The 13,812-nt window shown below is 39.6% G+C and overlaps 1 protein-coding gene across 9 annotated transcripts in view; it reads left to right on the forward strand.

The window, feature by feature from the left end:
* The window catches only part of PLCH1 (phospholipase C eta 1), a 91,064-nt gene that overhangs the window by 67,533 nt on the left and 9,719 nt on the right, over positions 1–13,812 (forward strand). For 5 of the 9 annotated variants that reach the window (XM_082743244.1, XM_082743245.1, XM_082743237.1 and 2 more), the window contains exons 11-17: positions 555–626; positions 3,458–3,552; positions 4,799–4,896; positions 7,834–8,013; positions 8,104–8,211; positions 9,396–9,520; positions 12,507–12,591. In XM_082743244.1, the coding sequence (XP_082599370.1) occupies positions 555–626; positions 3,458–3,552; positions 4,799–4,896; positions 7,834–8,013; positions 8,104–8,211; positions 9,396–9,520; positions 12,507–12,591 (763 nt within the window). The remainder of the gene's footprint in view (positions 1–554; positions 627–3,457; positions 3,553–4,798; positions 4,897–7,833; positions 8,014–8,103; positions 8,212–9,395; positions 9,521–12,506; positions 12,592–13,812) is intronic. The other 4 variants (XM_082743238.1, XM_082743240.1, XM_082743243.1 and 1 more) reach the window with 1 other exon arrangement.

The raw sequence follows: 13,812 nt of genomic DNA on the forward strand, positions 1-13,812 counted from the left end.
AGGAAAATTTCAGAGGCTGCAATGCCTCTTCTAGATGCCTACCACGCAGGGAATTAATTTCAACAAACAGATAAGCTCTGCTGTGGTTTACTTAAATAAACAAAAACAGTCTTATTACCTAATAGATGTATTTGGGTTTTATTTTTTTAGTCAACAGAATTGGCTCTTAAAGACTTTGAGCCATTTTTCAAAATCAAAATCTATTTTAATGAAAGGTGATTATCCCCACTCAGTGCATTCAGAAGAATATCTCTTGTGCTGTAGAGAGTCTTGTGACCAGGCACTGGAGGGACCGGTACAGCTGGACATTTCTAAGAGGCCCTTGACACCAGTTTGGGAAGTGGTTGGTGGTTACTGTCTCCTGGTTGGTACCCACACTTCTCCAGTCCATTGTCTCCCTCTCTTGAGATAGACTCCACAACTTTTGGGGTAGTGAAGGTATGGGACAGGAGGAAATGAATGGGACCTGCTTGTTCTACCTGCCATTCCACCAGAACTAAAGCAAAAACAAAAGCGAGGAAGAGAAATAGTCATATTGTGTTTTATTTACTCAGCATCCAGATGTGAAGGAAAATGGAAAGAGATCACATGGACGATCCCTCATGACCAACTTTGGAAAACATAAGGTATGAATTAAGAGTGACAAAGGTGCATAGTCCAATTAATTTAAAAAGACTGAAAAGTAGCAGGACAATATCATAACCTTGGAATAACAGAAGATTTCTTAAATAGGACTTCAGAAAAGAGAAAGATTGATAAGCTACTTTAAAATTGAAGAACTTCTTAAGAAATTCTTTTTATTATTACTTGATAAGTAGGCTGCATACTCAAAAAGAGTATTTTTGATACCCATATCCAACAAAGGACTTATATCCTGAATATATGAAGACTTCTTATAATCAATACAAAAATACCATATTTTTTTAAATTATTAATTTGAGAGAGAGAAAGCATGCACAAGTGGGATGAGGGGTGGAGGAAGAGGATGAAGCAGACTCTCAGTCCCACGACCCATGAGATCATGACCCGAGCCAAAACCAAGAGTCAGATGCTTACCTGACTGAGCCACCGAGGAGCCCCCATAGTTTTTCCTAAAGGGGCAAAAGACTTAAGTGACCTCTTACAAAACAAGATTTCCAAATGGCTAGTGTGGTAAAGGTACTGAGCCTTACCAATCCCCTGGGAAATGCAAATTAAATGATGATGAGATTTTACATATACCCATATATATTCCCGTCACAAGAGCAGACATAAAACGATTGACAGCACCAAGGGTTAGTGAGGATGCTGAGCAACTTGAACTTTATTCACTTCTAATGGGAGTATGCATTTGTGCAACTATTTCTCAGTATCCATTAAAGCTGTATTATGCACCATGTCTTATCAGTTCTGTTGTTGTGTTTCAGCCTCATGACGTACACCTAATATTTACAGTGGCATTAGTTGTAATAGTACAAATAGGAAACTGTTCAAACATCTGTCAACAATAGAACAAATGAAAATTGTGGTGTGTTTACATAAGAGAATATTTTTCAGCAAGGAAAATGACAAAACAACAACTGCATACAGTAATATCTTTATAAACATGACATTCAGCAAAAGAAGCCAGACCCAAGATAGTACATGCAGTTTGGTATGATTTAGATGAAGTTTAAAAATAGGCAAAAAAGATCTAAGAGGTGTAAGTCAGGATAGTAGTTACCTTTGGAGAGGAGGTAAGGAAGCTTTCTGAATGGAAGATCAGAAAGCTTTTGGGCACCAATACTTCATTTCCTCCTTTGGGTGGTATCATTTTGTGACTTTGGAAAGTCATTGGGCTTCAGATTGTTACATTTTTCTAAATGTATGCTATGCTTAAATAAAACGGTAAAACTATGTTATACCTTTTATTGAAAAGGTATAACATAGTATATAAGAAATCAGTTATTGGGTGGTAAACTTTATGCATGAAGGTTCTGTAAGGCCATTTCCTGTACTTTAAGGAATGTTGTAGCTGGAGTTTCTTGCTCCATCAATAGGATAATTTATTAAAAGTCTGGACAAAGTAGTCATTATACTAAAAAACTGAAAACAACCAAAATGTTCACCCATAAAGTCTTCTTCAGTCCATAATTCATTTGCATAATGTACAATTAGGCAGCCATTGAAAGATGAAGAAATACTTTAGCTACAATAGAATTAAAATTTATTAGAACTCAAATCATAAGAATGAATGTCCACAAGACTGTTGATGGGTTATTTTAATAAATATGAAGAGTATTTATTTTGAAAGTCAATATTCTGTGGCTTACAGAATGACTTTACAACCATCATCTCATTTAATCATCACAACAATAATCCTTTATAAAATAGCTGTCATTGTCCTTTCCTTTTAAAAAAACACAATAGGAAGCTAGAGAGGTTGGCCAACTTGCCCACTGGGTGGGAGGCCAGGCTGGAACATGAGATCATCAGATGCTAGTGTTTGCACACAATGCACCCTGAGGTTTTCAAAACATCAGTAACACCGGAGAAGGTTCTAGACTTTATTTGGCACCTTACTGTCAGTGCAGCAGACTTGAGTGTGTTTATGCCAGCAGTTTGGTTTGGTGTTTTATTTGTTAAGTAAGAGAAAATCTGGAGGGTGATGTGGTCCCATGATTAACACAAGGGTGGTCTCCCTTTTCCTTTCTAAGCCACAGCCTTCAGAGGTCAAGGGTGCTCTCCAAAGATCTTATCTTTGCTTGTGGAAGCTGGTTTTTTTGATGGCAGGTTTTTTGCAATTACCGGATCCCTTCCCATTATTTGTTTTTTTATGTTATGTATTGCCAAACAGTGGGGTTATCTCTAATGTGCTGGGATAAAACTGCGTCATTCCAAAATGTCTTTATTTCTGGCAGCCTTTAGTCCTGCAGCCTTTCAGCCTGAACCCTGTGGGTAATAATTTTTATTCTGTTGGTAGAAATTAAAACGGGTCAAAATCTCAAAAGTGCAGTTTGACTTAGACAGTTATTTGAGCGCACGCTAATCAAAAGCAAGAAAAAGTTATTCATTAAAAAATTACTACTTGTCTTTTTTATCAAATCTATCTTTTATAAGTCAGCAGGAATAGTGAATTTCCTAAGTAAAAGAACATTTTATCCTCTTACAGTCATTTGAATAGATATTATAACTATGACTCTTCTGCTCTTGGAGACCTTCAATGAATGACTAAATCATCTTTCTAAAACCTACATCTTTTGTAGCTTAAAAGTCCATTTTAAGCAAAAAACCCTCAGGTTTGTCTTAATATTAAATATAATTATGATCGTAGACATGCTTTTTATTAATGGTAAGTCAAGCTGCAATATTTGGCTAATTTGTTTTCTTCCAAGTAATTGTCCTTTTTGCATATATTACAATGCCCAGTCCATTCTCTAGATGTTGCAGGTGTGCCTGATGCAGTGAGTTTGTTGTTCAGTTTACTGTGATTTTCCAGCAGAAAACCACAAAATCACGGTCTAAGTCGTATAGTACTGATGACGAGGAGGACACACAGCAGAATCCTGGCAAGGAGACCAGCCAGCTGTACAGGTGAGACTGTACCTCGGTGTTTCCTGCTTAGACTCCCGGGGCCTCTTCAGTCCCATCAGCTTCGCTGTTTTAGTTGTATGTGTCTAGAGAAGTGGATCACAAGGTCAAGTGCTCAGTGCAGCAGGACGTGGATCACATGGTCAAGTGCTCAGTGCAGCAGGACGTGGGAAGATGAACTGGGTGTGAGATAATAACACAAGGAGGGGACCTACACTGCGCCTGGCCCACAGGGAGCTCTTGCTAAGCGCTGGCTGTGGCAGTGGTCAGGGAAGAGGTCTCTTCGGAGAAGAGAGAGGGGCCACAGGAGCTAGTCTGGGGGGCTCTCCTAGGAGACTGAAGGGGCTGATGGATGAAGAGCACATGCGCAAAGCTAGATATCTGAGGTAGCCAAACTTGAAGCTCTTGTTCCTGTGCCGCTGACATGGGGTGTGTTAGGCTTCTCATATCTTTCTAGTTCTTAGGGTCATTGTGAGGATTAAAGGAATTAAATTATTTAGGCTGATAAGCCCTCTTCCAATTAACTAAGCACTCAAAAATATTAGCTGCTGTTTTCTTTATTATTGCCAATAGAATTTGAGATGATAAGATGATTTTCTGGCAGCTCGTGTACACTGTAAAGTCACAGGGGAATGTAAATTATATCATAGATAAGTGCACACGTGCACACACACACACACACACACACCTGTGTGCCTTTATTGAAAGACTGAAGTTAAATGAAATTAGAAGCATAGAGAAGTCTTGTAGGGATGGACATTTAGTGCTCAATTAAATTTTATATTTAGCTTCACTTCAACAGAATATCCATACATAAAAGTAACTAGTAAGGACAGAGAGGATGTATGAGGTTCCTGCCCTTAGGATACAGAAAATTGAATCTGTAGTTACAGTAAAGGATGTAAGAGAAGTGGGATCACCTGCTGTGAATGTTCTTGAATAGAAGTCCAGGTTCCCCTCCTGCCAAAGTTGAGGAGCTGCCTGATGAACTCCGCTTCTGTTACTTGCTGGCTGGAGAACAGTGGCAGTCAAACCCTTCACAACAGAACTCACAAATACAGGAGAAGACACTGGTTCTCAGCTGAGCAGTGAATAAAACCACATGAACAGGGTATTGTGGTGGAAAGAGAGCTGACCTAGGACTCACGCTTGGGTTCTAATCCTGGCTCTACTAGGGGCAGGTAAGGAAGGTGGAGACCAAACCTCTTCCAGCTCTAAGTGATCTGAGTCCTGGCTGTGTATGTCACAGGTTGGGTCGCCGCAGGAAAACCATGAAGCTCTGCCGAGAGCTCTCTGACTTGGTGGTGTATACAAACTCTGTGGCGGCCCAGGACATCGTGGACGATGGTAAGGAGAGAGCTTTTCTTCTTGGGGAAACATTCTCGACTTTCCTTTGTCAACTGTTTACTAACTAACTGTTTGTTAATCGGATCATCAGCATGCATTCCTGGAACTGGTAGCATCCAACGTGTCAGGAAACTGGCTGGCAGTGTAAGTCTTTGCTCACGGTGAGGGCCATATTAATTACTGCGGTACCCTGATTGGCTGGACAGAGGAAGACTTCATTATTATATAAAGACAAATGCATTATAGTAGCATCTTGCCCAAGGCGTGAACTGTGGAGACCTGATGTCCTGGTCTGGTGACCAGGTCACAGATGGGTGTTCCTAGTGCGAATGACCAGAAGAAAGAAGAAAACTAAAGTAGCACCTCAAAAATCCCATATTTTGTCATTGGAAATGTTTTCTTTGATGAAGATAATTTAACCCACAGATTGAAGTTTGAACAGAGCAGGAGTTTCAGAAGCACGGATTCTTTCACTGATTTTCCCCTGTTTTCCGTATCATGTTGCATTGAGAAATCCTAGTCACAGGTGTTCGTACCCCGGGCTTCCCTGCTAGCTGCTCTTCTTCCCTTTATCCTCTTCCCGTCTCATTTCTGTTTTGTTCAGGCATGTGGCTTTTCGACCTGATGCTAATTTTAGTGGAAGTGAAATCTAAATTAAAAATCTTTCATTTTCCCAACTTTTCCCAATCTTAGTAAAGGAAAAACAACATTGTGCCAAGTCTTAAGTCTGTCACAAATCTCTAGGATTCTCCTCAGAGATCTCTCTTCTTTGTTCTTCTCATTCCACAAGTGTATTGTTTTTTGTCTTACCTTTGGTGTTGATTCCTTCCTCAAATAAGACAATTAAAAAAAATAAAATTAATTTCACATGAGAAACTGTCCTTGTAATAACTGCCCATAGCTAGAAAATAAACTCAGTGAGTGGTTTAATGGAGTGAAGTGTGTATCTGGTTTAAAGGAATATAATTCTTTAAGAAGACATATTTATTTATTTGAGAGAGAGAGAAAAAAATGAGAACATGAGCCAGGGCAAGAGGCAGAGGGAGAGGGAGAGAGAGAGAGGGAGAGGTGCAAGCAGACTCTCCACTGAGCAGGGAGCCCGACGTAGGGCTCGATCCCAGGACCCTGAGATCATGACCCGAGCCAGAACCAAGAGTTGGATGCTTACCCAGCTGAGCCACTTAGGTTCCCCAAGGAATATAATTTTTACTAAATACCTTCAGAAACAATAATTCTATTAGCTTAATGGAAAATAATATTGAGTACTCTTTGCTCTTGAACTTGAGTTTTTGTTGTGTGTGCGTGTGTAGCCACAAAATGAGCAATAAATAACGAATGCATGTCTTACCCCAAAGCAAAGCAACTCAGATCTATTCATATGCTAGCTGATAATATGACTAATTAGCAAGGTCATCTTACTGATAGTGTGGTGTACATATTTATGTGGTGAGACAGAGAAAACAGTGGCACTGATTATAGTGTTACTGCACTTGACTGAGGCTTGTCAAAAAGACTGGATTTTCTCCCATCATGTTTAAAACATTACTCATCAAAATCTGCAAGTAAGATTATTTTTAATCTGCTTGACAAACGTAAACGATGTTAATAAGTATGTCAATAAAATATATGTGAAAAGGAAACAGTGTATATGAGGGAAATCGTGTGATTAAAAACCGTAATTTCTTTGCCTCCGTTCTGTATTTATGATCACTCCAAGTTGCATCCCCAGAGTATAACTGTCGGTCATTTGGCCAGTGTTTAAAGCCTAAGGTTATACAGTCCTGAGGGCAACTGGGGCCTGAGTGGGGCCCATATGGGCTCTAATTAACATGCACGGGGTGGATACAATTCAGGCCCCATTGACCCAGCAAGACTATGGAGTTCAACTCCTTGGCTTCGTGAGCTGTGTCCCTCCATCTGGGTTCAGACACACTCGGCTTGTCAGAGTAAACACTGGAATGATGAGGCTCTGGGCAAGTGAGGGTCTTTATTTGGGTCGGCTTCTTCTAGTAGGTCCAGACGACATATGAGTGGTCATTTTGGGAGTGGAATGAGGATGTTCAGTGAAGGAGTAGGAGTAATGGGGACATTATAGACACAGGATTGGAGAAAAGGGGGGATATTGAAGGCTTGGGGGTTACCTCCATCATGACCCACAGATTTGGTGCTTCCTTGGCCCTGGATTGACATGACCTGAGGATAGTCCAGCAGAAACTATAATATAGGCTTCCTATGCTTCTACCTCCCTTTATTTTTTTCCATGGTTTATTTGGATAGTGAAAGATTGTTCTTGTTTCTGAGATTTTCTCTTTTTATAATACTCTTTAAAGTCTTTCTCCATTTTTATTCCTTTTGCCCAAATAGCTTTTGACTGGTTTCATAATTCTAAACAAATTAACATTAAAACTCCATTTTTCTCCTTTAGAATTGGTCTTTTATTTTCTTGGACCCTGAATGCTATCAGTTAATATGTACTTCACGTGTGCTTTTTAGATGAATGTCTTCAATGAATGCCTCTTTGTCATCAGGATTAAGTTACATAATTTTATTTATCCATGACTGGCTAGATCTTTGCCAAAGATATTCTGTTGGAGTCATATCCCTAAAAAATAATTTTCCTGCCAGTCCTCTTCCTGTTAGCCAGACAGACATGAACTAGTGAGATGACTGAATTCCTGGGGGAGCATGGGACTCAGAAATATGCAGTTACCATTGCAAGATGAGTAGCTCAGATTTGACCCCAAATGGTTAAAGAGTCCCAGGAATGGGATTTTCTGGCTCTTTCTTGGCCCGAAGCTACTCCTATTCTGGTTCAATTCACTCTTTTGCTCTGCATTTTATTAAGGACATAATCTGATGTCTTAGAAAGTCTTTTGTGAGTGGTGGTTTCTCGATGGACGTTCTTGCATTTCTTTTCTCATGATTAAAAACTGCCAGGAACCACAGGAAACGTGTTGTCATTCAGTGAAACAAGAGCACATCAGGTGGTTCAGCAGAAGTCGGAGCAGTTCATGATTTATAACCAAAAGCAGCTCACAAGGATTTACCCATCCGCCTACCGCATTGATTCCAGTAACTTCAACCCTCTGCCCTACTGGAACGCGGGTTGCCAGCTAGGTGTGTATGCCTCGGGAAGGATCGGTTCTCTGTATGTCCTGACTCCACGCTGCTGTCTTGCCTAACCTCTCAAACTTTGAACTTGCACAGTGGCACTGAACTACCAGTCTGAAGGGCGAATGATGCAATTAAATCGAGCCAAGTTCAAGACAAATGGCAATTGTGGCTACGTCCTCAAACCCCAGCAAATGTGCAAAGGTGTGTGTTCACTTCATAGTCATCTCTCCAATTGCAGCCACCTTACTGGAGGAGCTCTCTGGAAAATGTGATACATCAGTGTTTTGCAAAATGAATTTTTTTAAAAAAAGATTTTGTCTATTCATTAGAGAGAGGGAGATCACAAGTAGGCAGAGAGGCAGGCAGAGAGAGGGGGCAAGCAGGTTCCCCACTGAGCAGAGAGCCAGATGTGGGGCTCAATCCCAAGACCCTGAGATCATGACCTGAGCCGAAGGCAGAGGCCCAACCCACTGAGCCACCCAGGTGCCCCTGCAACATGATTTTTAAAAAAGAGATGGGTGAAGGTGTTGCATGCAAATTAAAACTCTGGTCACAACTATTTAACATTTGGGTAGCATGATGTTTACAATGTTTTCTTGGGAGGTTATGTACATGAAGAGGGTCATAAATAGCAATGAATTGTCATCTGAGATCCAGTGCCTCCCAGCGTGATACTCACTGGGCGGGCATTGCTTATAAATTGTGCTGCCATGTAATGTCTGAGCCCAATCTTTGAGTGAGTCTGAAACCTGCTAGCAGAATTAAAATACCACCTGAGACAATTTTATTAAGCCCTTTTAGTCAGTGTAGTCTAATTATAAAGCAGTGCTAACAATAGGGAAAAGAAAAATACTTGTTTTTGGTTCTGCTCATTAAAATTCTTTAAAAATTTTCCAAATTGGGTTTTTAGCAATTCAGGTAAAGAAGTGTTAACAGATGTGCCTTCAGGATTTTATGCTTTGCCTGTTTTCTTGCTCTGCTGTTCGCTTTGTTTTGGGTCTCTCTGTTTGTTATATTTACTTTATATACCTATGATAGTTTAAGTTAGAAAATTATTTGAATTTGACATCTACACTGTTGGCATTCTAAGAAAATGCCTCTCTTCTCCCTCTCCATGATTGATAATTGCACCACAGATACTTTAAATTGGCCTGTTCCTTTGCCTTTGGGAGCATGGATTCTAACAGAAACTATAGCTATAGAAATGCTGGCCAGCATTGCCTTCAGGTAGAAGCCACACTGATAGTTATGTGATCATGTCTTTGCTCCAGGAGATACTGTAGTTGTTCAGCACTTGTTGTTTGTTCTGCGTGCTCGAAGGGTGTGAGTGTATGTGTTCCCGTGTTACCAGCCTCAGATTTTAACCTCCACTTTACTTGCCTTAGGTACTTTCAACCCTTTCTCTGGTGACCCACTTCCTGCCAACCCCAAAAAGCAGCTCATCCTGAAAGTAATCAGTGGACAGCAACTCCCCAAACCTCCAGACTCCATGTTTGGAGACCGAGGCGAGGTAAGCCATGTGTATGACCCAGGTGCTTAATTACATGGTTATTTTATTGTGATTACATTTCATCTGAAATACCTTCAGAGTTCTTGCTCTCTCTCTCTCTTTCTCTCTGTGTATGTGTTTGTAAATGAGCACTGGCCTCAGCTCATCGGGTATCAGCTGACTTATTGGCAAGCATTGACAGTCCCTTCTGGAATGCATACACCATCTATGTTGGAGGCATGCCATGTTCTTCCTCTCCGGAGTGGTTTATCACCTCAGGCCCCTTGCCACTCCACCTTGTTAAACCAGCATTTTTGGATCTTGAATGTTGAGTGGGGACACAACTCAGCCCTGCTGTTAGCTTACCATAAACTCTTTGTTGCAAATCTCATCTGACCGGTGATGCTATGTGACCGTCCCCTTTACCTTGTCAGCCTTCGATCCTGTTCTCCACAGGGGCTATTGCCAGCCTTCTCTCTCCTCAAACGGGTGTTCCCATCACTTTCCTTCTCATCTTTCACAGATGACACCATGTCCTACTCCTCAGAAAGTAGGAGCTTCATACGGGATCGTTTGTTCCATTGCTGTTGCCTCCAGCCTAATCCAAACCTCCCTCTTCTCTCGTCAGTTCTGCTGAGATAGCCCCACAGCTGACTGGTCTCCCTGCTTCCATTCTGTCCTTTTAGCAGCAAGAGTAGCTGCTTGGACAGTATCAGAAAATGTATCCTCATCCATTAGTTCCTTTTTTCTTTTCTTCACTGTCTGCAAAAATGAAGACCCTTGATATTTTTTCCTCTCAGACTTTTTAGTTTGAAAATTTTTGAACCTCAGAAAACTTGTCAAGTTAGTAAAATTAATGTCACATCTCCAGCATCTAGTTTCACCAATAAAATTACTAAATTTTGTTATATTTGCTTTCTCTCCCTTTCATGTGTAGATGTATATATGTCTGTGTATATATGTATGTATGTCTGTGTATGTGTATACACACATGTATATGTATACACAGAGATGAAGCAAATGTAACAAAATTCAAAAATTATACACCCATATACGTATATTGGCATTTCTTCATAGAGTCATTTGAGAATAAGTTATTGATATCTTGACCCCTAAATACCTGTGTACTTTAGCGTTTATCTCCTAAGAATAGGAATGTTCACCTCTAGAGCCACAATACAATCATGACATTTAATATTGGTATAATAATATTATCTAATGTAAAATCTGTATTCCTTTTTCTCCAGTTGTCCCCAAATTATCCTTATATCTTCTTTTTTCTTTTTTTTCTTTATGTATTCAGGATCCAATGAAGGATCACACATGGCTTTTAGTTGTCATTTCTCTTTGGTCCTTTAAAAATCTAGAACAGTTCTCTAGCTTTCTTATTTTGTTCTCATGATATTGACATTTTATAAAATGTCCAAGCCAGTTATTTTCAAAATGTCCTTCCATTTGAATTTACCTGGTTGCTTCTTCATGATTGGAATAAAAAGAAATATACTTGCCATCATCCAATTCCATTCTTCCAGGATGTCATGGAGATTACAGTCTGAGGAAAGCAGACACTGGGGTCCCAGGTCTGCAGATAAGGAGACAGAAGTATAGGTACATAATTTGCTTGGAGCAACACAGGAGCCAAGTTTTAAAGCAGGAATTTACTCTTCAGGCCTGTGGTCTTCTTGAATTCCTCAGGGACAGTAGTCATCCTCATTAGCTGCCCTCCAAAATCTGAGATACCCAGTAGTTCAGTTTTACCACAAGGCTCAACTGAAAGGACGAATTTCTAGCATCAAATGATTAATTGAGAATGAGTAGACTTCATGGTTTATTTAGTAAGCAAAAAATATGTGTATCCACCCAATGTTCTCAACATGTTTTTCCAATGTACTTCGAGCTCTTATTCCCTGAAACTCTGTTATTTCTCCTTCCTTTCCAAGCTCCTAAAATGTTTTCTCAAAGTAAATAACTCTCTCTCCTTTATACTTCTCGATCAGCTCTTTCTGGATTCTTAAGGTTTCAGTCTTTCATTGCTCTTTATTCAGAACTTGCATGGTGAAAGAGAGTTTACAAATGACCAACAAAGCAGGGTTCCTCCTTCTGGAGGGGAGGGGATGGTGGGGGGAGGTAGGAAGGAAGACTAAGCATTCACTTTTTTCTATTGATTCTTTTTTAATCTTATTATTTTGGGTACTTTTAAAGTTACATTATAGTACACAGTTGATTTAAATACAGTAAAGTACACAAATCAGATGTGCATAGCTTGATTAATTATTATGCAACACAGATCAATGCAGAACATCTGAGAACCCCCTCAGAAGTCTCCCATTCACCCTTCCAGTAAATATCTACTCTCAACTCCCCCAATCAAACACCAACCCCTATCACAACACGTTAATGTTGTCTGTGTTCAAACTTTATGTAAATAGACTCTTATAGTATATGCTCTTTTTTTTTTTTTTTTTAAACTAATCTCTATACCCAACATAGGCCTTGAACTCATGTCCCCGAGATCAGGAGTTGCATGTTCTTCCAGCTGGACCAGGCAGGCACTCTCAGTGTATACCCTTTTAGGTCTGAATAGCTGAACATGATATCTATGTTGCAGAATTTTTTTTCATTACCGTATGGGAGTCATTAAATGAATAATCCACAGTTTAGACCATTAGGTTGTTTCTAGTATGTGAACATTATGAATACATATTACATATATGAATACAGCTGCTCTGAGCATGGACAAGAGCTCTCATTTCTGTTAGACATATACCTTGAACTGGAGTTGTAGGTTCATTGGATAAAATTTGTGTAGCATCAGTAAATATTGGCAAACTAAAATTTAATCTTTTTTTCTCTTTCATATACCGAAATCTGTTATACAGTTTCTCTTTCTCAGTAAGCACCTAATAAAGTGGGTTACTATTGAAACATGGACATTTTGGCCAATATTCTCAAATTAGTTAACATACATAGATAGAGTTGCAATAATACTCTCTCTTTATTTACATAGATCATTGATCCTTTTGTTGAAGTTGAAATTATTGGATTGCCAGTTGACTGTTGTAAAGATCAAACTCGTGTAGTAGACGACAATGGTAAGATGATAATCTGTTGACTTTTAATCAAGAAGCTCTAGAAATAAAATTTGCTCTGAAAAAGAAAAATTTGGCTATGTAGAAGAGAAACAACCCTAAACTTCATAACTGCCATCTGAGTTTATGTTAGATGCATGGTATGTTTTGGTGGATTTGTGATTTGGTTCTTAAATTCTTTCTTTTGAAGCAATTTTTTTTCTAATGAAGAGAATTGATAGTATTTTAAAGGACTGAGTTAAATCAGAAAGGTTGAATAACCCAACTTTTGTAGCAACATGGACGGGACTGGAAGAGATTATACTGAGTGAAATAAGTCAAGCACAGAGTCTCAGTTATCATATGGTTTCACTTATTTGTGGAGCATAACAAATAGCATGGAGGACAAGGGGAGATGGAGAGGAGAAGGGAGTTGAGGGAAATTGGAAAGGGAGGTGAACCATGAGAGACTATGGACTCTGAAAATCAATCTGAGGGTTTTGAAGGGGCAGGGGGTGGGAGGTTGGGGGAGCCTGGTGGTGGGTATTAAGGAGGGCACGGATTGCATGGAGCACTGGGTGTGGTGCATAAACAACGAATACTGCTACGCTGAAAAGAAAAAAAAAAACTTAGGAAAATGCCTCTTAGATTTTTAAATCGTATTTTCATGATGTAAGTTACTTCAGAGTTCTCACTCATGACTCCTATATGTCTTGATGGCTTTTCATTTTTTTCTGGAGCATGTAAAACTCTAAAAGCAAGTCCAGCATGCTTGGTCCAGTTTACTTCTCAATATGTCCATATGGTGGGTGGACACCATTCTTGTATTCTGGCCATGATGTAAAAAAAGCTTTCTTAACCTAAGCCACATGTCTTTTTCTTGGTAATCTTCTTACATAGTGTTTGTTCATACATTTGACAAACATTACAGAATACCTATTTTTCTCAACCTTTAGTCATTAATACTCTAAACCACAATCCCCAAAACATTTAAGAAATTGGAGGTTTATAGTGAGAGCTTAAGAGGAGTTTTTCTTTTCTTTTCTTTTTTAAATTTAAATTCCATTAGCCAACATTTTTGTACATCACTAGTTTCAGACTTTTTTTTAAAGATTATTTTAGAGAGAGAGTGAGCACGAGCATGAGCGGGGCTGGGTGGGGGGCGCAGATGGGGAGGGAGAGAGAATCTTAAGCAGACTCCACACCAAGTGCAAGCCGAGCCAGATGCCGGGCTCAGTTTCTCTG

Source organism: Mustela nivalis (assembly GCF_964662115.1).
Source record: "Mustela nivalis genome assembly, chromosome: 1".
Taxonomy (NCBI): Eukaryota; Metazoa; Chordata; class Mammalia; order Carnivora; family Mustelidae; genus Mustela; species Mustela nivalis.